The sequence below is a fragment of the Phragmites australis genome, chromosome 4 (genome assembly GCF_958298935.1).
Source record: "Phragmites australis chromosome 4, lpPhrAust1.1, whole genome shotgun sequence".
Classification (NCBI taxonomy): Eukaryota; Viridiplantae; Streptophyta; class Magnoliopsida; order Poales; family Poaceae; genus Phragmites; species Phragmites australis.
Genome location: NC_084924.1, coordinates 10,802,137 through 10,826,627, shown reverse-complemented (window position 1 = coordinate 10,826,627; position 24,491 = coordinate 10,802,137). Strand labels below are relative to the sequence as shown.

General features: G+C 38.8%; 1 protein-coding gene across 1 annotated transcript; it reads right to left on the bottom strand.

The window, feature by feature from the left end:
- Window positions 1-6,737: 6,737 nt before the first annotated feature.
- LOC133915674 (chloride channel protein CLC-d-like) lies at window positions 6,738-19,174 on the bottom strand. Its single transcript, XM_062358921.1, has 23 exons — window positions 18,587-19,174; window positions 18,391-18,463; window positions 15,247-15,468; window positions 15,125-15,171; window positions 14,958-15,056; window positions 14,182-14,256; window positions 12,574-12,662; window positions 10,881-11,021; window positions 10,724-10,794; window positions 10,199-10,278; window positions 9,972-10,121; window positions 9,810-9,869; window positions 9,660-9,734; window positions 8,993-9,144; window positions 8,677-8,812; window positions 8,472-8,600; window positions 8,279-8,356; window positions 8,147-8,202; window positions 7,998-8,075; window positions 7,760-7,916; window positions 7,578-7,679; window positions 7,449-7,495; window positions 6,738-7,256 (listed from the first exon to the last, which is right to left on the bottom strand). Exons 1-23 carry the CDS (start codon window positions 18,788-18,790, stop codon window positions 7,178-7,180), a joined length of 2,400 nt encoding a protein of 799 aa, XP_062214905.1. The 5' UTR covers window positions 18,791-19,174; the 3' UTR covers window positions 6,738-7,177.
- Window positions 19,175-24,491: the final 5,317 nt, after the last annotated feature.

Below are 24,491 nucleotides of genomic sequence, written 5' to 3'. Positions count from 1 at the left end.
CATGGCTCCGTCCACTCCCCCTCGCCTCCTCTGCTACTTCCAACAGCATTGCCAACGACAGCAAGAGCAGCAAGAAGAAGAAGGAAAACAAGGTAATCATGTGCAGGTCGCCTTCCATGTCAAGCAGTACCTCCTCAACAACGTCTTACACGCGGCCCTCACTTACTTCTGCTCACTGGATCTAGCCACCTCACAAGTGTTGCGACGTGAAGGGGAAGGAGTGAGATCCGTTTCGAGGGGGCGACAACGCTCGGGCCGGCCGCAGCGGTGGAACTTCGAGGGGAGAGAGCGGTGAGGGATGGGAGAGTAATTGACTGAGAGTCGGGGAAAAATGAGGACGACACGACCGAGCTCGAGTCAAGTCAGCAAGAGGAGGAGAAGCCCGATAGATAGTGTTTTATTTTCCAGACGTCCAAACCTATGTTTCCCAATCCGATGGAATGGGCCAAAGTAGACCATAAATTTAGTGTGCTACTGGCCATCGAAACAAAATTTCCAGTCCATCTCAAAAAAGAAATAGGATCTATGTTTTACACCTGTTTTGGATCCAAAACCGGGCTTCCAGATAGGCCCTTAGTATTGAAGCCGGGTCAATTAGCACCTTAAGTTGTTTTGGCTAAGCTGTTTTGGCACTGTAGATGCCACATCATCTTATTTATTGCATATAAATTATACTCCCTCAGGTCATAAATACTTACATTTTGGATAAGATTTGGTCAAACTTTTTAAACTTTTACTATCAATAACTATTAAAATATTTGGTTTGGAAATATGAAAATTATATGTGTAGATTTGGCTTGAAAAATACTTTCACGACTCATAAATTTATCTAATTTTATAAATATATTCTAGTAGAAAATAGTGATAAAAAATATATATTGAAGATCGTGTCATGTCCAAAACATCAAGTATATTTTATTGGAGGGAGTATTTCATAAAAATTGAGAAATACTTGCAACTCCAACATACGTTATCCTACACTGGAGGGTGGACGGTTTCTTAGGATGTGTTTGAATTCCTGAATCACCTCATACATGAATAGGATGGTTCAGGTGAATGGGATGGTTCTGGATGGGTTGGTACAATCTAGATGTTTGGTTTGTTGTATATGATGATACTTGTTTCTATTTTGTTAGTTGTATATGATGTGATGACTTTATACAAGCTCATGTTTGATTGGTTGAATCTGTGCAAATAAGATCACATGTTCTCTTCTTGTGGTGAAGTTACCTTCCTGTTTCAAGGTCTCAACAATATTCAGATCAAGTACTATGTAACCATCACAAATTTGGGTCAACCAATGGCTACGCTTTTCTGCCATTTATTTCTTTTCCCCTTTCTTTTGATCATATATACGACATATATTGAATGTTAAGTTTTCAGTGTCTGAATAGTGAAGAAATTATTGACTTAAGCTCAAAGCAAGGACAAGTTTCATAACCAGGTTCATGAATACCAAGGAAGGACACAATCCAACTACCAAAGGACACAATCTTTTGATAGTTATAGTCTTCAGAATGAAAATATATGATACCTGATCATCAATTCAATAAGTACTGAAAGTTTCAACTATAGATGATTACTAGGACATGATTACCAAAGGACACAATCTTTTGATAGTTATAGTCTTCAGAATGAAATATATATGATAACTAATCATCAATTCATTAAGTACTGAAAGTCTCAAGTATAGATGATTGCCAGGACATGATTAGATGTAAAAGGAGTCTACAATGTTAGAAAGTCTCAAGGTCACAACAATATACAGGCAGGAACTCAGCAGACTGAAAGAACAAGCATGAATCACAAGTTCCAATAAGCAAGACATCAACAATAAGCATGAATCACATGTTGAATCAGAACAAGTCAGATGACATACACCATCACAACAATTCAAAAAAATCACAAGTTCACAAGTAGCTTTAGAATTGACACCAGCCAAACTAACACCAATTTTGATCATAGATTGAAGTGCATAATGATCTGACTATGCATTGGAAGAGCATCATATCTCATCTAAAGAAGGTGAACAATGGGTGCAAGGTATGCAAGAATTTTCCCAGTTCCAGTTACTGCCTTCACTAGACTACAATTAGCAACACAAAATAAAGTGATTTAAAACATATGACAAATTCAAACATCCAAGTAGAGAGTTCCCATCTCCGGTTCTCAAATATCATAACCCATTATGTTTTCAGTAATTTAAAACAAATGTATGCATGCCAACCTCTCCAGATAAAGCATCTAACCAATCTTTGATGATCCAATAGAGACAATGCACATAATCAATCTCACATTCTTACTTTACCTCAACCTACACAAATAATCGCAACAAGCTAACACATACAAATTCCAGAATCCAGCGTCCACAATGGAATCTTAAGTACCCAATAGATGTATATTAGAAATACAAACATCAACTTTAAATGGCATGATTTAGGGCTTAGTTCATCTATTATCAATGACCAAGAAGGTAGAACAATAGTCTATTTGACGGTATACGGGGAATCAACCCACATATCCATGCGACTAGTCTATTTAATGGCATACGGGGAAGCAACTACAACAACCATTACCCCATAGTATCAGACCAACCGGAAATGAGGAGCATGATAGACTTGAGCTGCTTGAGGAACATCACTCTCTCTTCCATGAAGTGACTCGCGAGCAGGATCAGTACCGTCCTGAGGGTGATGGTCGACCTGCAGTCTGCAAAGCAGAGGGGTGGATCCAATCAAATCTCCACCCAAGTGGGAAGAACTAGAACAACACTCGAGCTGTGTCATGCAGGGAGAGGGTGTACCTGAGCTTGGTGGGCTTGGGCTTGCCAGTGTTGGGGGCACGAGGCTTGACGTCGTCGGTGACCTTTTGGCTACGGGTTTTGGCAACGTGGTTCGGCGACGACATCTCATGGGGTACCAGTGGGAACCTTCTAATGGCAGCGATGGCGGTGGACAGGCGGGAAGGTCGGAGCGAGAGGAGTGGCGGCGGTGGACTGCGAGGCGGTCGGTGACGCAATGACGAAGGCAACGAAGCGCACAAGGTGGAGAGCAGAGGTGACGTGAACGACTCGAAAGTGGAACGCTCGATCTGTACCGCTTGGTTCGACCAAATTTGCCGCACCATCTCATACAACATCTACTCAGTATATTCCTAGAATTTGGATGAACTCATCCATGCATGAGATGGCCCAATCCAGTGAACCAAATAGCGGGATAGGCTCTGATTCAGATCCAACTGGTACATGTATGCCTCCATACAAGGAACCAAATACTCTCTTATCGACGTAAAGTAAGCTCCTTATTTTCACCCATAGAACCGAAAGGTTGAAACCTAAAAAGTTTCCCACAAAACCTCATGCAATATAGCATTCCTTTAGTTTCATATAAGCATGATGAGTCAAAAAACCCAGTCCAGTAAGAGAGCACCTGAAGTTGGACAGCATCAATCAATGAAAACTGGATTGAAACGGCAACACCATTGACATACAGCACCCAAAAAAAATACACACAGAAAACTACACCAAAAAAAAAAACATTGCGAGTACAAGTTATTTTTTTAGCTAGATCTTGTGGGTTTCATCTCTAACTTACCCTAACTTGTTTGGGACAAAGGCTACTGTTGTTGTTGTTGAGAGTACAAGTCACACCCCAAAATACTGAAGTCACTTCGACGATAAATAGGCTAAGAAGCCTAGTTCATAGATTCAGTGCGTCACATATGAAGCAACATTCAACAAGCACATCATTATATTAAAGCCTAGTTTGATGTGATCTTGAATTGGGCATAGATAAGGTCCATTGAAACAACAGAACATACTCTAAGTTTGGGGTCTGTTAATTCTTGAACACTGTAGCTGCATCATGGAACAAATATGTGATCTCTAATCAAAATCAATCGGAAAATCGATACTTTCCGGATAAGAGTGCATTGTAGACATATGTAAAGTGAAAAAATATGGTAACACCAATAGAATTGTAACTGAATTATAACTTGCAATGATGTTATTTGCTGATATCGAAAGTATAGACCATGTTAGATGGTGCGCTAGACAATCAAAATCGCAGTGAAGATTTAGAGAAGGAGTGAGAATTAGGGTAATTCAAAAATGACAAAACAATGTAATTTCATGAAAATGTACCTGCGATATGCACTCCTTGGTCCAGATAAAAAACACTCATTGGATCATCCATTCCTCAAATCTAATATTTCCTTCCCACAACAACTCTTTGTTCAACCTTAGAAGAAAATGGATCTATTACAAATCAACTCAAGAAAATTAATGGTTACTTCGACAGCTTTTATATCATAACACACCTAGGCAAAAGAAGTACACCATTAAGCATCAATGTGAATATCTCAATTGATTTCATCACGCGTTTGCACTCTCCAGTCCCCACAACTGAATGATGCCGCCCTCTTTCGTTAGTCTCTTCATGGTAAGCTTGATTAGAGAATGAGATTGAATGGGTTATGGCCATTCATATTGGATCAGTATAAATAATACCAGAAGCACTCACGCTCATTTGAGAAGACAGGTGCACACACGAATTTAAGTCCGGGTAAGCATGGTGCTTGACAACACTATATAAATCGAGCCGAACCATGATAGTTTTGGCGATGGTTTGATCCGTTAATTCATGCTTGCTCATCAGGGGACAAAAAACTATCTAAACTCCACTCAACCAGTTGCAATACTTGGATCCAGATTGGAATATCCACCTTCTTTCCAACAGCGGCCTCGAGCCCTCGATGGTGACGAGTTGTATCAACAAGATCCACCTATTATTAGTGTCCTCTCTCTCTCTCTCTCCCCAAACACCACTGCCGCTCCCATCCTTTATCTCTGGCAAGCTCACTCGTTTGTGCCACTTTTCTCTCAAGAAGCAAATTTTATAAGTTCTTGTCCAGAAAGATTCTCGTGAGATTTCATCCATACTATTCATCCTGTGATTCAATGGCTGAGCTGAAGAGAAGAGAAAAAAAATAGACACATGTCATCACAGAAGAGAATATCTTTTATAGAACCGAATCCTATAAAATTTACTTTCCTCTTCTCACGTCTCTGTGGGCAATCCTTGCCACCTTTTGTACCCACGATCTTCCATCGATCTCGCGGCCAACGAGGTCATCACCACTACCACCAACTAATGCCTCTTCGCCACCTCTCTAACATCTATCCCTCCTAAACCTCACAGGAGACAAATACAGCTATGGGTGGAACGAACATAGATTGAAATCACTGACCGAAATGCCTGAACGATTCCAGTTGACAAACGACTTGTTTCTGTTAATTAATTCATCGAGACAAAAAAGGAGAAAAATTTACGAGACAGGAGGCGGGAGACGCAGCGCGTGGCTATGGGTGAAAACGAGCATCGACTGAAATCACTGAGGCGATGACTGAAATGACTAAACGAATTTGGTTGACTGACGACTTGTTTCTATTAATTAATTCATGGAGACGGTGAAGAAAACTAGATGGATTGGCGCGCCTACATCGCGTCTGTTTTTTTTTCACAGAATATGACAAAAGAAGTCTAAACAATTATGTTCACCAATTTTAGACATCTCAATATTTATTTATGAATTTATTAATATTTAAGACATTCATTTAATTATGGAGAAAATAATATTATTTTTATGCATGCACATAATTTTAATAGGTAGATGACAATAATAGGAACTAACAAAAATTGTTTCATATTTTTTTAGTTTTAGATATTTTTCTGTGCATTTTAGATTATTTCAACCGATTTATACGTATCCGTATTCGTATACATATATACATGCATATGATCACATAAACAGTACCTACAGTGCTATAAACAGTACCTACAGTACTTTAGACTAGAATCACTCTAATTCTTAGAGCTTTAATATATAAGTATTGATTATCAATCCTCATGTAGCTTTTAGGCTTTCACCGTGTCCTACACTACCGCGAAATCGTGTCCCACAACCCCGATGACACATTCCATAGCAGACCACCACATCTAGGTTTCGAGGACAGGGAGCGTGACCTTCTACTTCGATTTCGTGGCGAGAAGGGAGGGTGGCGGCTAGACGAGAGGAGGGAGACGGCTGTGTGACAAAGAGCCGGTAGGTGATTAGTTTGGCACTTACGTTGTTCGCCTCTACTACTGTGCTCGATTTAAAAAAAAACAAATTATTCTCAAGAGCTTGCTCTCACTTAAATAGGTACTATCTCTGTTCTCTTTTACTTGTCGTTTAGGATATTGACACGGTTTCTAACGAGCACGTTTGATTATTACTTTTGATAACTACCTCTTGATAAAAAATAGATGATGTTAAAATATTTTTCATGATAAATTCATTACTATCATTTTCATGTACCAAAGTCTCATAATTTTGTGTTAATGTTGTCAAAGTTTCTAAAATTTAACCATACACATTTTAAAATATTTAGAATAATATTTATTTCAAAACGAAGGTGATAACACTTGAGCTCAAGCCGGACAGACATGGTGTTCGACAGCATCATCTACCAACGCAGCCAGCGCTTGGCCCCTTACATGTTTGATCCAATAATAGTTCATCCACACAAATGGCCAAAATTTTCTTAGACCGATAGCCACGACAGTTTTAGTGACCACCCATTACGGGTTTGATCCAATAATAATTCATCGACACAAATGACCAAATTTTTCTTAGACCGGTAGCCACGACAGTTTTAGTGGCCACATAGGCACATACCACGATTCCTTGAAAGAAGATGTAAACCCTATGTAGCCGTTGTTTTTTCCAACATGTCACCCATTACAAATATGTATTTATACACGCTAACACATAGTACAGGGCAATGCAATAATAATTCTATTAAAAAAATATGTGAGCGATCTCTTGAAAAGAATTACTCGTGGGATACATGGATGATAGATATGAACATTGCTGTAATTTACAAACTTAAAATCACCTAACTTAGTCACCACGACATGGGGCAATCACCTCATTAGCCGCAGGAACTGCAAATGTGGATGGCACAACAGCGGCCCCTCTCCTGTGGCTTCACTTTGCAGAACCCAATTCATGTTGCATCCAGCATCCGGTCACTGCCGCTTGATTCATGAACATCTTGAGCGCCCCAATATGCAGTAGATGGTTAACTGCTTGCTACCAAAATTTTCTTGAGACGTATGGTGCTGCTATATATCTACTACTCAATCACAAGATTGTCAAGAAGACGACGCTCCAGATGTGCGTTCCCACCAAGCATTTTGCCATTCAGAAGCCGCCTGTGGACCAAAATAACTTGAGTCAGTCCAAAATGTTGCCAACGCAATATTCAGCAAGTTCCTGACATAGTTCACAGCCAATAGCAGCTCCATAACTTCAATTTTAAGCAAAGGCAATTATCAGACTATTAATCATTGGAACAGACAGGCTTGCTAAATATAGACAGTATTTAGGGGCAGCAGCATCAATACCTTACACTAGTTGACTGGAGCTCCGTCGTCGCAGTATTGCCATTCTCCTGAAATCAATACCGTACGACTTAAAATGCTGTCCAGCCAAATACCTGCTCTTAACTTTCAACCAAAAGTATGATTTATCACCTCAAGTAACAAATCTTTTCTTGTTATTAATCCTACAACACGAGATGGACGAGGAACAACAAACATATGTCTCAATCCAAGCTGGCGGAAGAGATTGTACACCTGAGAATCATTGATACAAAGATTATCACATACTAAACTCAGTGAAATGGGTGTACAGTCCAAAGGGAAGCATTATTTACCTTCGCCAAAGACATATCCTCTGGCACTATGTAAGGCGAAGGATTTAAAAATGGGGCAAGATCCAAATACAAGCCTAGTTCATCCTCTGTCAAATGAATATCATCAATTGACTTTCCTTTACTTGATGCTGGTTTAACAAAGTCACTAAAATTGTGCCTAAGTAACAGCAAGAACAACCCATTATTACCAGTTAAAAGTGTATTGAATATGCTGTTTCCTACTTAGAAAAACACAAACCTGTTCAGTATGCCTGGCCCACAAGGGAAAGGACTATTCTGGAAATCTACTTTAGCTTGTAGAAGTACCACTAAGTGACTGCAACAAGAGGATGGCTGGGTCAGTGGACAAGGTAAGAGAGTTCACTAGCACATGGCACAGAACCATACCTACGAAGTATGAGACCTATGACAAGTGACTCGCCATTCTGCCCACGATCAACAACCTGAACAAAAAGAAAGAAACCCAATTACTGAAAATCTCACAAAAAACAAGTTTTAAGAATTGTCAAGATAACTTACAGGAAAACCATTATGCTTGTTGGTTCGCAGAACAGAAATAATATCAACAACTCTTGAAACACGAGGTAGGCACACAACCTAACATAGGTGACAGAAGATTGATGTATTAGAACTTGAAGCAATACTGATACTGTGATACATTGTCTTTTTCTTGTCCCACTTAGATATATGAAGTACAGAGTGCTTTCACAACCTTCTGCTTGCAGGCATCCTTTGCATTAATATTTCTCATAACCTGTTTTGGCCTGGAGTCCAGCAAAGGGATTCCCCTTAACCGGGCCTGCTGTTCGTATAGCCCTTCATTAAACAAATCACCAACCGCCTACATAAACTAAAATCAGAAGGCACATTCTATTGCATTATGTCGAACAAGGAGTCAAGGGTTGCAGACTTAGTACCTTCGATACTAGGAGAACAAGCATGATTAATGGCAAGAGTTGCAAGTTATTCGTAATTTCAACCATGATAACACATAAAGATACGGTCATTCTCATTGAGCCACCAAGAAAGGATGCAGCACCAAGAAGAGCGTACCTACAACAACATTGATAATGAATAGAAATTGAGTCAAGTTTTCACCACAAACCTACCAAATGGCACCCCCGATGGCATAAAAGAACAATAAAATCAAGGGCCGTTGCAAAAACTAAAATACTAAGAAAGTGCTTAGTAAGACAATCAGGGGGTGGAATTGAGGAGATGGTGACAACTCACGTGCCCTCTTCAATATTTAGCTTCTTGTAAAACTTAACAACAAACATTCCAACAAGACGGCCATACGTAGATCCAATCATTATTCCTGGAACGAACTGACCAGCTGGAACAGCAGTTCCAAATGTCACAACAGCTAAGGAGTAAAACATGACCTGAGAACCAAAACAAAAATAATGAGAGAAAAAAGGAAAGGTGAGTATATGAAAGATGGTCCACCCATCAGAACTTATGCAAATAATCTGGGTTAGATATTGGCAAGGCCATATTGGTTGATTAAAAAAATAGATTTTACCACAGCATCAGATCTAGTATAGTTAATGATAACTAATCATGATTATTCTTTTGATATGTAGTAATGTGTTACTAAGACAAGAACAGACAACTAATCCTCTATAAGGCTATGATAATCTGATAGGTACTTTTAATATTTGTCCTAATTATACAGCATGTGCTAATTGAACAGTTTAGCATGAAATCATAATGGAATTAGGAGGTTTGTAAGTGCGTAGCAAATAATAGCAAAATTACAATCAACTAAACTAAATAATCAATATAGCGAGAAATTCAGTAAAATATAGCCTGTTCCAGCCATATGTTGCAACTATAGCTATGAAAATGTTACAAGGCGTGGTACACTGTTACATATGAACAAGGAAAGAAAAGGTACCAAGAAGGTTATCAGGCTTTGCGCACTATATTCATGGAACGTTTTTGCACTGAATAGATTGCGTATCGCATCATCCTGCAAAAAATGATGTTGAATATTGTCATACAGAATACAGAAACAGGAAAATGTGGAAGTAGATTATATTTGAACCTGAGTATTGAAGAAAATGGTTGCTAGATCATTGTATTCCTTGTCTTTTGAACAATAAAACTGCATAACACACAAAAAAAAGATCAAAAGAAGAACACAACAGTAGACAGTGGCTGAAGAAAAACATGTAGTTCACATCGAAATTCACAAAGAAAATCTCACATTAACAAAATTCCCATCTGTTCCAGGTCGATGAGGGCATTCAATACCAGAATTAGCTTCTAATTCAGGGCATGGGCTGCATTTCCTCAGTAGTGGCAACACAAAGGAAATCGTCGATGTTAACAAAGATATAAGGCATGCTTCAAAGATCTGAAATTTTTAATCTTGATGTTAGATATAGAACTACACGAGAATTCCTACCACTATTACGCATATCTTAAGCATACCTTGACTCGTTTCCCTTTCTTGTGAAGATAAGTTCGCCGCCATTTAGTTAAATACAAGGTGAGTTGATTAAATAATGCTCCTAAAGAAAAACCAAGGCATTAGATTCAGGAATATTTGACAAAAAAAATTAAAATTTCACTAGGACTGCTTATTTGGTTTGGATCTACTGTGAGCTGACTTTTTCAGGGGTGTGCATTGCTCAATAAACACTATGTTTCCCATAGAACTTGATCCGACTCTGACTACAGGAGTCTCTACAAGAAGTGGAGAGAAATTTAGCCAGATGTCACAAAATTGGGTACAGTTGCAGCCTAAGTTCAGACTCTTTTTTGTAACTGTGTAGCTATGTTATCCTATTGCTAATTTATAAGCAGCACAACCAGAACACAATGGTGTAAAGATAAGAACAACATTTAAATGACTAACATGTCCTAAGAAGAACAAAAACCATTGCTAAGGGGAAACCTGACTTGGACTTTTGTTAATATACTGGATCAACTTTGCATACAGAATCAGTTACTTACCAAGAAGCCCACCAATAACACCAATAATTGCCATAGGAAGCAGTTCCTGGTAAGAATAATCTTCTTGACCTCTTAAAAGAAAGTGAGAAATCAAGATCACAAAGATCCTTTCCCGATTTAAGCAATAACAGTAAAATGGGATGAAAAAACTTCTTACCCAGATATGTCCCAGATTATGAAACCCCCAGCTCCAAAATGACCACACTTTCCACTGTTGCACCAGTTCATTGCTGATCGCACCACAACAGCCACAACAGCAGATGTGAAGAATACTCTCCACATAAGATGACTTCTCCACCTTCAACAATACAACGATAACAAAATCAACCACATGATGTGGCATTTCGGTGCAAGAGTGCAAGACACACAGCTGAACAATGTATTTCATGTCATTTGGCTACCTCACTTGAGCATATAAATACATAGGAAGAAGTAAACTAGCATGTAATGTTCCAAATGCATAGCCCCAATATGCAGAAAAAAATACAAAGGTGAAGAGTATGATAGCATCAGCTACACTCAAAGCACCCAACAAAATCCACAAATACTATCTAAAGTTGTATCATTCTAGCATCTAAAATAAGCTTTCATGAGGCGCAAGAGATAACAATTACAAGAAAAAAAAAAGAAAAAAAGAGGGAGATGACAGTGAACTCAGAAAGCACAGAACATGAATTACATATAATATCAATGGTACTAAATCTTATAGTGGCATCATGACCATAATCTTTCATCGTCACTGACATGTGCACTACTGGAAGCACAGGACCAAAATCTCATATATTTTTTTTTTCATACAGAAACACATGTGAAAGGAAGTGAGTAAGAAATTAAAAGATGCTACAAGACAGGAACCCGAGACAACTCTCCCCCTCTGTTCAAGTTTGACACACACAATGAACACTCAGGTACATTTTTTGAGTTGCAGCATGCAAAACTTGGTGACAGCATTTATGTGACAACTCTTCAGGTAGACAGACCCCGATAAACTTATATTTCAAACAAATGTTCTGGAGTTCAATCTAGAACTAGAATGTACTCCTGCAATCATGAATTTATAATGTTGCAGGCAAAATTGCAGCCTATCAGATGCCACGGTATAATACTATAATCGGCAAAATCAGTAACAGTCCCTCCGATCACATTCTTGTCACCATGGAAGCATGCGATCAAATTTCTATCTTTGACTGACAAAAACTTTTTAAGTACTCCCTCCAGTCCGAAATAAGTGTCATTTTGGACATCGACACGGTCCTCAAAATACAACTTTGACTACTACTTTTTGTTGTAATATATTGATAAAACATAGCAAAAGTATACTATTATGAACGTCATTTTTGAGACAAATTTACATGTATCATTTTTAAGTATCCAAACTCAATACATAAAAAGTAATTTGTAACCAAAGTTTGAAACGGTTGACTGAATGCAACCCAAAATGACTATTCAGATTGGTCATGTGAAAGTAATATAAACCAGAGGGACCAAAATGAAAGAAAACTGCTGCTGAAACATTTCTAATCACTAGTCATTAGGCAACTTAACCAGTCAACCATAGGGTGAATCACATTAGAACTAAAGCTTTTGTTGCAAGCAACTAATGGAAGTGATAATTGAAGTAACAAAAGAGACATATAAGTTGGCAGCAGAAAAAGGTCTCAATTAACAAAACATGAGCTGTTAGCTCATATGAAACACAATATTTCTCTTAACAAAATAGTTCTTTTTTTTAAATTCAATGAAAACTCTAAGTGTAGCTCAAAAACTGGAATAAGTTACGTTGATCTAAACTACTAATTTTCTAACTATTTGTCGCCATCTAATGAAAGGAGATGGCAGAACATTCTTACCAGGATGTAACTTCCTCCAGGGCAAATAGTACCCCACCAACAGGAGCTCTGAACGCTGCAGCAACTCCAGCTGCACATCCACATGTCACCTTTTGAAACATTAATAGTTTTAAATCCTCAATATGACAATACACCCATTCCATCTTAAATACAGGGCTCAGAATGCATTAGACACCATACACAAGAATGCATTAAAACAGGAAAAATGGTAATTCCCTCCACAATTATTAATATACCGCATGTTCTCATTTTTTTCCTTGTTACTTTTAGTGCAAGAAATTGGGGGTGCACTAGAGCGTGCACATCAAAAGTCTTAAAATATCAAGTGAATTTTTAGTGCACGAAATGTGGGGGTGTGGTGTGCACTAGTGCATAAAAAAAACCTGGAAATAACTTCATCTATTCAGACATCTGAAGAAATCCAATGAATTCTACATGTTGACTACTTGAGAGAAGTTAAGGCACCAGCAAGCTATGAAACACCGATACATGCAAATGGTCTCGTATAAATCTCGGATACCATATTTGATACAGATACATGCTAGACATGTGGCTGATACGTATCCGCCGAGTATCCATCTAAAAATAAAGATAGAAAATATGGATACGCCTTCAATACTTGTGGGATACTTTTCGGGTACAGCCCAGTCCGACCTAGTAAGAGTGCATAACCCTCCTCTCTCTACCCTAGTCAACTCCGAGCCACAACTCCTACAAACTCGCACGCCTCCCTCTCGCTGCCACGCCCGCAGTTGCGACACCCTCCACCACCTGCTAGCGGCGAGTCGCCGGCGAGCCTCATCGATCGGTGAGTTCCTTTCCTCCCCCTTTTCCTCACAGCTCCCGCACGGCACGACCACACATGCTCTTCTTTCTTCCATCTTCCCCTTCCTGGTTCTTCTAAGCGGCAAGAAGATGGCAGCAACAACTTCAAGTAGTTGTGCTAATGCAACCTCCACCAACATCAGGGCTCCACTGTAGGATTATGTCACAATTATAGAGAGACCTAAACCAGGTGGAGGCAATACTAGATGGAAATGCAATTATTGTCCATATGTTGGATTTAGTAGCTACACTAGAGTGGAAGCTCACTTGTTGAAGAAGAAGGGACATGGAGTCAGGACATGTCTGAAGGTGACAATAAATGTCCTAAATTTGAGACTTAGTATGTTATGTAATAGAACTTAGGTAGGACATGGGAGTAACTTATTCCTTTTTTTAAAAAAAATAGTAAAACGTATCCACGTATTGGATTTTCTGAGAAAATAGCATATCCCTGTATCCGTATCGATCCGATACCGATACACGTATCCGTATCGGTGTTGCATAGCTAGGAATAGTAACAGTGATGCTTCCCTATCAAACCCCATGGTTTAACAGAGAGAAGGCAGCTGTGTGGCTTACATTTGTTTACACACACCAAAATTTTCAATTCAGTAAAATGATTTGGTTCGAAACCTAGAAACTAAAAAGAATAAACCAAGAAAATCAAGCTAATCTGATGGGTTAAATGTATAAATAACGATAAATGAAAGCCACGAGTCACTCTTTTTAACAGCTATACATTGCGGCATAGATTAATAGATTACATGGTCCAAAGTAACTTACAAGATCTCGCCGATCTCGATCACTTTCAAAAATCCGCACCCATCTAGAACTCAAGTGGTACTTTGCAGATCCACCCTATGCACATGCACGTGAGAATTAGTTGACAGAATAACATTCTGAATAGTTGTACAGTATTACAAAGTGGAAATGAAGTAGAACAAAAAAGCTTATGTACTGGGTGTTGGCCATAGGACAAACTATGTTGGACACTTGGACTAATCATTAGTCAACAGGGATTCAAACTTTCAAAGTATAGGTGGATCCTACAGTAACCAATCAGTTCATGTTGTGAACACTATTGGTGACATCTAAGATATAGCAGCTCCACTTTTCCCCAAGCACAACATATAATTACTCTAGCAAAGGCTATTAGTGGTATGCATTATGAATTTTCTGCGGTAATTAAACATTGTATCATTCTACAGAACCAGACCAAACGCTACGCTACATACATCATTTTTTCCATCAGACACTCCAAACATGTTTGTCACGTAGCAAAACTTATTGCGGGCATACAAGATTTTTGTAAACTGACGCTGGTGACAATCTGTTTTGTTGTAGATACTTAAATGAGTGATAATTTATATAATGGCCTCTGACCCCTTTCAAGAGGACAGGGTACCACTACCACGTATTCAGTATATGAATGCAGATCAAGCAAGACAATGATAAAAATACTAGGAAATAAAGCATATATCCATGTCTTTATTTTGTGTATCGGATAAATTTTTTAATGGAAATAAGTGTATATCACAAAGTGGCACACATTAACCTACTTGTCCAAGAAGAGAAGCAATGCAGGCCCCAGTATGAACAAGAGGCCCTTCTTTTCCTAAAGCCAGTCCACCACCAACTGATCCAATGCTTCCAAAGATCTATTACCCAAAGAAGCACTATATGAGTATGATACATCATATTAGCTGAAGAAGCGATGTAAACTCACCTTCCCAACTAATGTTCTGAAAAGGAGGATTCCATGTGTATCAACTCCTGCATCGATATTTCAAATTATACCATGAATTTCTCAGAATACCAATATCAGGTGTTTCAGTAATTGAACCTTACCATTTAAATAACCTTTGATCTCTGGGATACCAGATCCAGCAGCGGCTGGTGCAAAGTTTGTGACTATGTATACAGAAGAGAAGACAAGAGCTAGATTGATAAGTGTGTACACCAAGAATCCCACAAAATATGAGTGCCTTATTATAGCAAATGTCACAGTATATTTCCACCCAGAGAAGTTCTCAACAGCCAGATTTATGAATATAGCAGCCAATCCAGTACCTAAAAACAGTAAGGTAACATCAAAGACAAGAAAAATAAATTACTGCAAAGAACTGGACCATGAGAACATAGCAAGTAACAGTTTGGCGCATAAAATAGATTTCACTGACAGATATATGGTCTTGTATGCTTAGAGTTTCTATTTTTCAATTAAATAAATGTGGTATAACTTCCAATTAACTAGCTCATGAGACATATGGTGGCCACACAAAAGAGATTTCCTTTTTGGGAATGGATACACTTGTGTTGCAGAAATCATTACTGAACCCTGCAAAATCAAACTTTAAGTTTTGGTGCTATTTATTATGAGGTTTCTTTGTTCACTAAATTGTAATTTAGTGAATCCTAGATGTGGCCCACATGTCCACGAACCTTTGGCAGCCTGAATCCACCCCAATCCGGTATGTTTTCCAATCATTTTTCTAGAAACTTACATTGATAATATATTAAAATGAACTATTATTGGCACAGTTGAACAACATCAAGCATAATCCTTGTTTTTGCATCGTTATTTGTGAATCAAATAATGGAAGATGGGATAAATTGGATCAGATGCACTGAATGCAATGGTTCTCCTAATCAGATACAGTTTATGTTACAAATTGATAATCACTTAACTATATGACAAAATTGTGTTGTTAGTAAAGCACTCAAAAGGGAGTAAAGGTGAGAAGAATTTTTAATTTATGATAGATAACATATACTAAATGTGAGCAAAGTGGCAAAGAAGACCACAAAGCGAGCTGTCAGCGAAGCAAGGGGTCGGACTTATGAGGACCTTTATCAGTGGTTGGGCACAAAGGGAGGAGAAAGTGACATCTACAAGATGGCCAAGATCCGTGAAAGGAAGACGAGGGACGTAAACCAAGTCAAATGCATCAAGGATGAGACCGGTCGAGTTATGGTGAGAGATGATGAGATCAAGACTAGATGGTGAGAGTACTTCGACGAATTGTTCAACGGGGAAAGCAAAAACTCTACCATTGAACTGGACGAATCTTTTGATGATACCAACACAAGATTTGTAAAAAAGATTCATGAAGCTGGGGTTAAAGAAGCTTTAAAAAGGATAAAAAGGAGGCAAGGCGATAGGCCCTATAGTATCCTCATTGAGGTGTCTTGGAGACATAGCAATGGTATGGCTAACTAAGCTCTTCAACCTAATTTTTCAGTCAAACAAGATGCCCGAAGAATGGAGGAGAAGTATATTAGTACCAATCTTCAAGAATAAGAGAGGTATTCAAAACTATACTAATTACCGTGGAATTAAATTGACGAACCATACAATGAAGCTATAGGAGAGAGTTATTGAGCATTACCTAAGAAGAATGACGAGCACTATCAAAAACCAATTTGGTTTTATGCCTAGGAGGTCGACCATGGAAGCAATTTTCTTGATAAGGCAACTTATGGAGAGATATAGGGAACAAAAGAAGAACCTGCACATGGTATTCATTGACTTGGAGAAGGCTTATGATAAATACCGAGAAATATCATGTGGTGAGTGTTGGAGAAACACAAAGTCCTAATAGTTAAGTATAACAGAGATGTATGTTTCAATGGATCTGTGGCCATACAAGAAAAGATCGGATCCAAAATGATGATATACGTGATAGGGTAGGGGTAGCACAAATTGAAGAAAAACTTGTCCAACATCGGTTGAGATGGTTTGGACATATCCAATGGAAGCCTCCAGAGTCACCTATGCATAGCGGGATACTGAGGTGCACTGATAATGCGAAGAGAGGCAGAGATCGATCAAACCTAACATGGGAGGAGTCTGTAAAAAGAGACTTGAAGGAATGCAATATTCCCAAAGAACTATCCATAGATAGGAGTGTATGGAAGTTAGCAACCCACGTGTTAGAACCATAACTTATACTTCAGTCTCCTTGTACCGTTATTACTTTATTTTTTTACTATTATTAGTACCTTTATTATCATTATTATTTTCTGGTATGCTGCATGAAGGATAGGCCCAGGGGTGAAGTTCTTGGATTATTCTCTACAGGGCAATGACAATGCTATCTCATCATCTTTTTAGTTGGATCTTGTGGGTTTCATCTCTAACCTACCCCCAACTTGCTTGAGACAAAGACTTTATTGTTGTTGTTGTATAGATAACATATACTAGACAATACTCCCGGATTTATGATAGATAACATACACTAGACTATAATGCCGGATTTAAGTTTTATGAAAATACAGTATAACATTCGGAAGCAAGAGTGCCATATATGCATGTGACAACCCAAGAGTTTGCAAACTTCATTAAATAGAATCTGTGCAGTTAAGTAGCAAATATCTTGTTCAACCATTGATCCATATGTTGTGGTTCATGCTGGATTCAAGTGTTCTAGAAAAAATCATCGCAAAAAAAAGGTGCTCTGAAAAGGGTAATCAGTGATCAGCTAGTCACCCCACCTTCTAGCAATTATACAGCCTAAACCACGAGGTGCACCTGATCCATATGTATGGCCGATTTTACCATGGCTTATCCATATTCTGGAATTTCCAATTTCTATTCAAAAGGAGTGGTGGAAATTTTTGTTGTTGTTGCACATTCTAGTGCTTGCTATCTGACTGACATACAACATTTGTAATATAAGAGGAATCCAAAACCGAATCAACTGGACGTGACTCATCTGAACTCCATTTTGTGTAATTAAGCTCACTTATTGTTATGTCGCTGGGTAGACAGATCCCTTGTGATAAATAAGTTTAACCAGGGCAACTAGACAGCAGCCCAGGGAAAAACAAATATAATAAACTCTGCGACATTAAATAATGCACGAATGCACACCTCTGAAATCGCCATTGCTACACTAAGCTCTTAGTATCACACAAACGGCAAAATTTTCGAGAACGTACGCAAACGGCAAATTAAGCACTGCACAAAAGGATCATCGAGAGGGTGCTCACCGACTCCGATCAGCAGAGCAAACAACCACTTGAGCATGACGTAGTAGGGTACCCAGAACTTGCTCCGCTGCGCCTGCACCCAACCACCCAGCAACACGCACAACTCATCTTAACCGCACACCAAAGCCACAGGCTCGAGGAAGGTAACACAGTACAAGCAAACGGCCCCGCAGACGGGCGCGGGAGCGACGCGTACCTGCTCCTCCCGGTACGCGTAGTTCTCGATGACCTCATAGTCAAGGCTCTCGACGGCGGCGCCGGAGAAGAGCTCGTCGTCCGCAGCCGCAGCCGCGGAGGCGGAGGCCCCGGCCTCCTCAGCGTCGGTGGCGGGGAGGCGCGTCCACGGAAGCCGCGCCATCCCGATGCCGTCGGGGACTTCCCCGTCGCCGCCGGAGAGCATCGAATCGGGCTGCGGCCGCGCCGGGTCCAGCCCGAGATGCGCGATCCGAATGGCTCGACGGGGGCAGTGGAGCGAGGGCTACTCGGGGGAAGCTGATGAGCCAAGAGTTGGTCGAGCCGGTCCGGTCAATTTGTGAACGTGTGTGGTGTACGGGGCCTGGTGCCTTCGTCCGTGCGCGCGTCCCTGGCGGTCGGTGTCTCGGTGGTGTGGTGGCCACGGTGTCGCGGTCGCGGACTGGCGTGGCGCTGGGGATGTGAGCCGCAGGGTTCGTGATTGCGCTGCGGCCCTGTGGATCGACCGCGCGGCGCCCGGGGGAGATGGCACCGGCGGAGGAAGCGCCGGAGCACGTGATCGCGGTGGGACTTGACTTAGGGAGGAGTGGCTGCGATGCTTGTGTCTTGACTCTTGAGTGGTTCAGCTTCTGCTGCCATTTGTAAACTATAAAGCTATTAATGTGTTTAGTGTGGAGTACCTTATTTAATGTAACATCTTCCCACGTATTCTGTGGGATCTGTGTTTTGTCTTCATATACGAAAATAGTTAATTTTGTTTATGTATGAAAATAATTGTTTGGCAACCTCTAATTAATTTAGAAATCTACAATTAATAGACGCTATTAGTATTACAAAGTATTAATACACCATTATTTCTTTCGATCTATATCTAATGACTAGAATCAGTATATATTTTCTATAATAATTAGATATATCATGCAAGAGTTATACATGTGCTTTTGATATCTACCGTTCACGAGTCTCAATCTTGTTCACGTATAAAAATAATTGTTTGGAAACCTCCAATCAATTTAGAAATCTACAATTAATATGCACTATTATTAAAGAGTATTAATACATCATTATTTTTTCATCTATATCTAACAACTAGAATCAATATATATTTTCTATAATAATTAGATATAGAATGTAAGAGTTATATATAAGCTTTTGATATCTACCGTTCATGAGCTTTAATCACACGGCTTAAATTCGTTGATCCCCTCTCCATTCAACAATTAATTACCTCCCATACCTCATATGGTCTCATTCAACTCTGAGCCCACCTCATCATGCTGCGTATTGGAGGTTAGCTTGATCTCATGTCCTTTCATTTCTCTTCCTTTCTGTGTTATTTACTTTTCCTATATAAAGATGGGTATGTTTTTGCTATCTTAAGTTGAAAAACTTTAGTGATACATCCTCAGATTCTAGTTTTCAATTATTATTTTCCCGTGGAAATTGTTGCCCGTCACAATATTATTGATTATATATGTGTGTAACACGTGCGTGATTGCTAGTGCTATTCAGAAGCATAAAGCTGAACTAAACAATCTGTTTTTAAAAATGATTTATGAGAAGCAAAAGCTGTTATTATTATTAGAAGCCCAAAGCTGATATGAAGGAGTTTTTTAGTTTCTAAAAGATAATGTTCTGAGAAATATTAGATATATTATACATTAATTCACATAAAAACTAATTTAAAACTAGCTTTTCTATTAGCAGTTTTTTAATGGAAACTTTTGGAAAAGCCTGACCTAACCAAACATGCCCGCAGTCTCAGCTCCAGAGTCCACGCATGGCAATTTGGTTTACTTTACTGACCTGGATAGCCTCAACGGTGATATTTTTTACAAGGTATGACTGTTCAAGATTAATCGATGCAAACTTCAGCACTGAATCGAAACTAGTACAAAATTATGTAGACAGATTAAATTCAGATAGACCACATCACCTCCGGTGAGGTATTAGAGTAGTACGAATATGATGTGCTTGTGCATTCTCTTTATTATCGCCAAATGAAAAATGGAAAAAAACTATATATTTCTCTGCACAGTGACAAACACAGACCCGGTAAACATGAGGACTCTCTCTTCCTCCTCCTTCATCTTCACTTATCTTCCTCTTTTCTTTCCTTTCATCCAATACTCTATCTCTAATCTTCAATGGAGTTGTACCACACATGTAGATCCGCTCGTCTCTATCCTTACGGTGTCATTTTGGATTTTGACTAAGAGAACACAATAGAAGCTCTAAAAGGCAAAAAGAAGTAAGCTCAAATATAATTTATTTACAAACTCACTGGTAAAAAGATACTGAACCGTCCAGGCATGCTTGAATGCGTCGGGATTAGATCCAGACCCTTTTGGTTTAGAGTGAAAAGATCGTTGGCAAGAGAGGTCGAACCTCTAGCTTCCTTGTTAAGTTGTCGTACAGACCCAAGCAAGTTTTTGCAACTTGGCGGTGAACAGGAATGCAGAAGACCAGAGACCGTAATTTTTTTTGGAATTTGCGGGGATTTTCCCTTAAATTCGAGTTTGCTCCGTTCATATCTGTCTTGCGTTCATCACTAACAGGAGTATGATTTACAAATTCGTTTGAGGGTCGAAAATAAGGATCATCGTGAAAATCGCTCAAAATTTAGTGAGAATTTGGCTAAATTCACTCGGTCAAATTTATAAATTGGAGGCAAAAATCCTGTCAAATCGACATTTTGTAACCGCTCAAATTCAATCAAAAACCGACCGAATTCAACCGAAAATCGATCGCATTTCCTGCATTTCTTTTGTGGTCGAAAACCGCTCGATTTCTGACAAACCAAGTTGAAATGTGTCTTGGTTTACATGTAATAAGTGATTAATAAAGTTGTCGATTTGGTTTATTGAGTTTTGAATTGCTTAATCTTGGTTTGAGCATTTTGATTATGAACTAATTAGAGTTATAGTTGGGAAAATATGTTTGCTTGTCTCATGGTGTGCAGGTAGCAGATGCAACTTGGCGGTTGACGACGGGTGATCGAGGCTAAGCGGGTGCTTGGTGCAAGGCAATCAAAGAGGTCGGACAGAGTCAAGAGTGATCCTAACTATACACGTGAAGGTCAAGCAAAGCATGAAACAGTGGATGAAGATGGCGTGTTCACAAAGTCAAGCGAAAAAGATGTCGGTGCAAGTGACAAGACGGCCCGAGGGATTGGGAGCGAGAGAGAGTTACTGGCGGTCAAGACCGTAAGACGAAGTACACGTGTCAACATCAAAGCGCTTGCTTAAGGTGTAAGTAAGTGGCGAGTCACGCTTTGAGAAGCGTGCAGAGGGTTTCACGGTTGGGCCTCAAAATCGTGATAGGATTGGAGGAGTATGTGGTACCATCGCGAAGCTTGCATCGAGGCAAAGTTAAGTCATGAAGGCATCATGGCCGTTCGATGGACGAAGCAATAAATAGACTAAAATGCCCTTGGTGGTAGGTAGAAGTGTACTGTAAGAGAGTAATATTTTGGTAACAAGTTAGAAAACTTAAAGATCAAGTTTTTTAGGCCTATAAATAGAGAGGTAAAACTGTAAGAGAGTTTGAACCAGTCACTTGAGCCCCTTGTACTACCCATTTGAAAGTCTAGTGCTACGGTTTTAGAGGAGATGAAGATGAAGCCAATGTAATATTGAGAGTTTTTTTTAAGAAAAATCCTTATAATCTGCCTAAAATAAGGCTGACCTATTTGATTAATGAAGTTTATGTTTTTGCATGTGCTTGAATTCCTCTCCTTCTAGTCTCTCTCTATTGGTTTCCTTGCAAATTTGCAAATTTTTCTTTTTCGGTTGTGATTTTCTTGTTGTTTTTCGTTCTGGTCTTTGAGCTGTGAATTTTCAACCTTGGGAAGTTGTTGTTCTTGTTGCTAGAGGCATAAACGTTCATATACTATGTATTTAAGAGGATTTTGAATCCTCTTATCTCTAGACCATCAATTTGAAGAGTTAGTTCTTTCGGTTACTGTCTTTTTGTTTTGTTCTTCATTCAAGTTTTAAGTTTTTGTGCTCAAAGACATATGAAATGGTCTTGAATAAAGCCTATTATGAGGAACCATCCAAATAATATTCCAATTAATCATTAAGTCAATCATTTGTGTAATCATGACTATAATGATTAACCAGAATATCACACCGGTAGTCCCGGAATGTGTTTTGTGTCCAAGATTGGAACACACACCTTTATAACAAGCACATCATCACAAGATATAATAAAAAATGAGTAATTAAATTAAGTTACAAGTCTTTAAGTGGATTAACTTTACAATAAAAGCATAAACTAAATATTGTTAGAGTAACTACGCAGCGGAAAGAGTTACATAACGACAAAAGATGGGTAGCGTCATTGCCCTAAGGCGCCACCCTAAAATAACAACACTTGAGTAGAATGACACTATTCCTGCCTGTCGCCAACATCGGCCGGCGTAAAGTAGCAAAAGACTAAACCTTCATCACCTAAAAGCAAACAAGACACGTGAGTACGAAGGTACTCGCAAGACTTAATCCATAATGAACACTTATAAATAGCCTGACTCAAAGAAGAATGAAATTTGGATAATTAGTAAGGACTCGACTACAAGGTTAAGTGAATTTCATATCCAAGAGCAATTTCGACTCAAGTGTAAACATCTACATCTAACCATAAACAACCTACTATCTTGAGATCAGTACCATACCATAATTATAACTTGAACCGTATCAAAACTTCAACAACATCACCATACATTTTTCATGTCACGCCCCATACATGGGCCCACGCAACAGCCGCCACATAATTATGGATTAGAAACCCATAACCATGTTAAGGCAAAAATACTCAAATAAAATCAGTGGTTTACAGAGCAACTAGCGGAAGCTTTATTTATATGAGAATTCATAATTTACATGATTAAGTGTCTACTTATACAACTTATTTTGATATAAATAAATTATTAAACACTACACTATTGATATATCTCAAAATTTCCCACGTATAGCATCTAGTCGTTGTTGTCTTGATCATGACCTTGAGATTCTGCGTTTAACACCCAAAACAATTATGAGTATAAAATACTCAGCAAGATAAAGACATTGCATGTATAAATAAATCTGAATTATTCTAATATCAAATTTTTATTGTTTATTTAACTCTGCAGAGATTGTCTAATCACTAATATTACGTCGTGTTTTGTACTACGACGAGGCCTGAGCTTTTCCTATGGACAGTCCCAAATGATACTTTTAATACACGTGCCACACCATACAGGTGAATAATATAGTCCCGGCTACATGACTAGATCTTTCACTAGGCACTCCCGGTAACTCAAAATGTATCGACTGTCCACGTCAGTATCCACTCTACCATTAGTGATTGACAACAGTATGAATAATTGATTAAATATATGTATTTCTATTCTAGAAATACAAACATTAATTAAAATGTAACATCAAACTGTAATATTAATGGATAATAATTCATAATAACGGGAAATACAATATTAAAATATAAACAGACAATAATTCTAATATAAATATGTTACTCTAAGAGGGTATGAATGCAGCTTATAGATAAAAGCATCATAATAATAAAAGAGTAGGGCGCCAACGCAGCTTGCTAATAAAAATATAATAGTAATAGAATAGAGGTGTCGAACGCAGCTTGCAGATAAAAACATAATAATAATAAAGTAGGGTGCCAACGCAGCTTGCCTCTTACTAAGAAAACCAAGGTATAACGCCTTTGTCCTGATATGAAATTTTGGCAGAACCGACGCTTGAAAACCGATGTTTATATATCTCGACGAAAAACTCGGACTATAACTTGACAGAATACCCGAACTATAGTTTATCTATAGGCTATAGCACCCTAATGGTATACTAATAATCTTGACTAATACTAATATGGAAGTGCAAGTGTGTGTACGTGTGTAT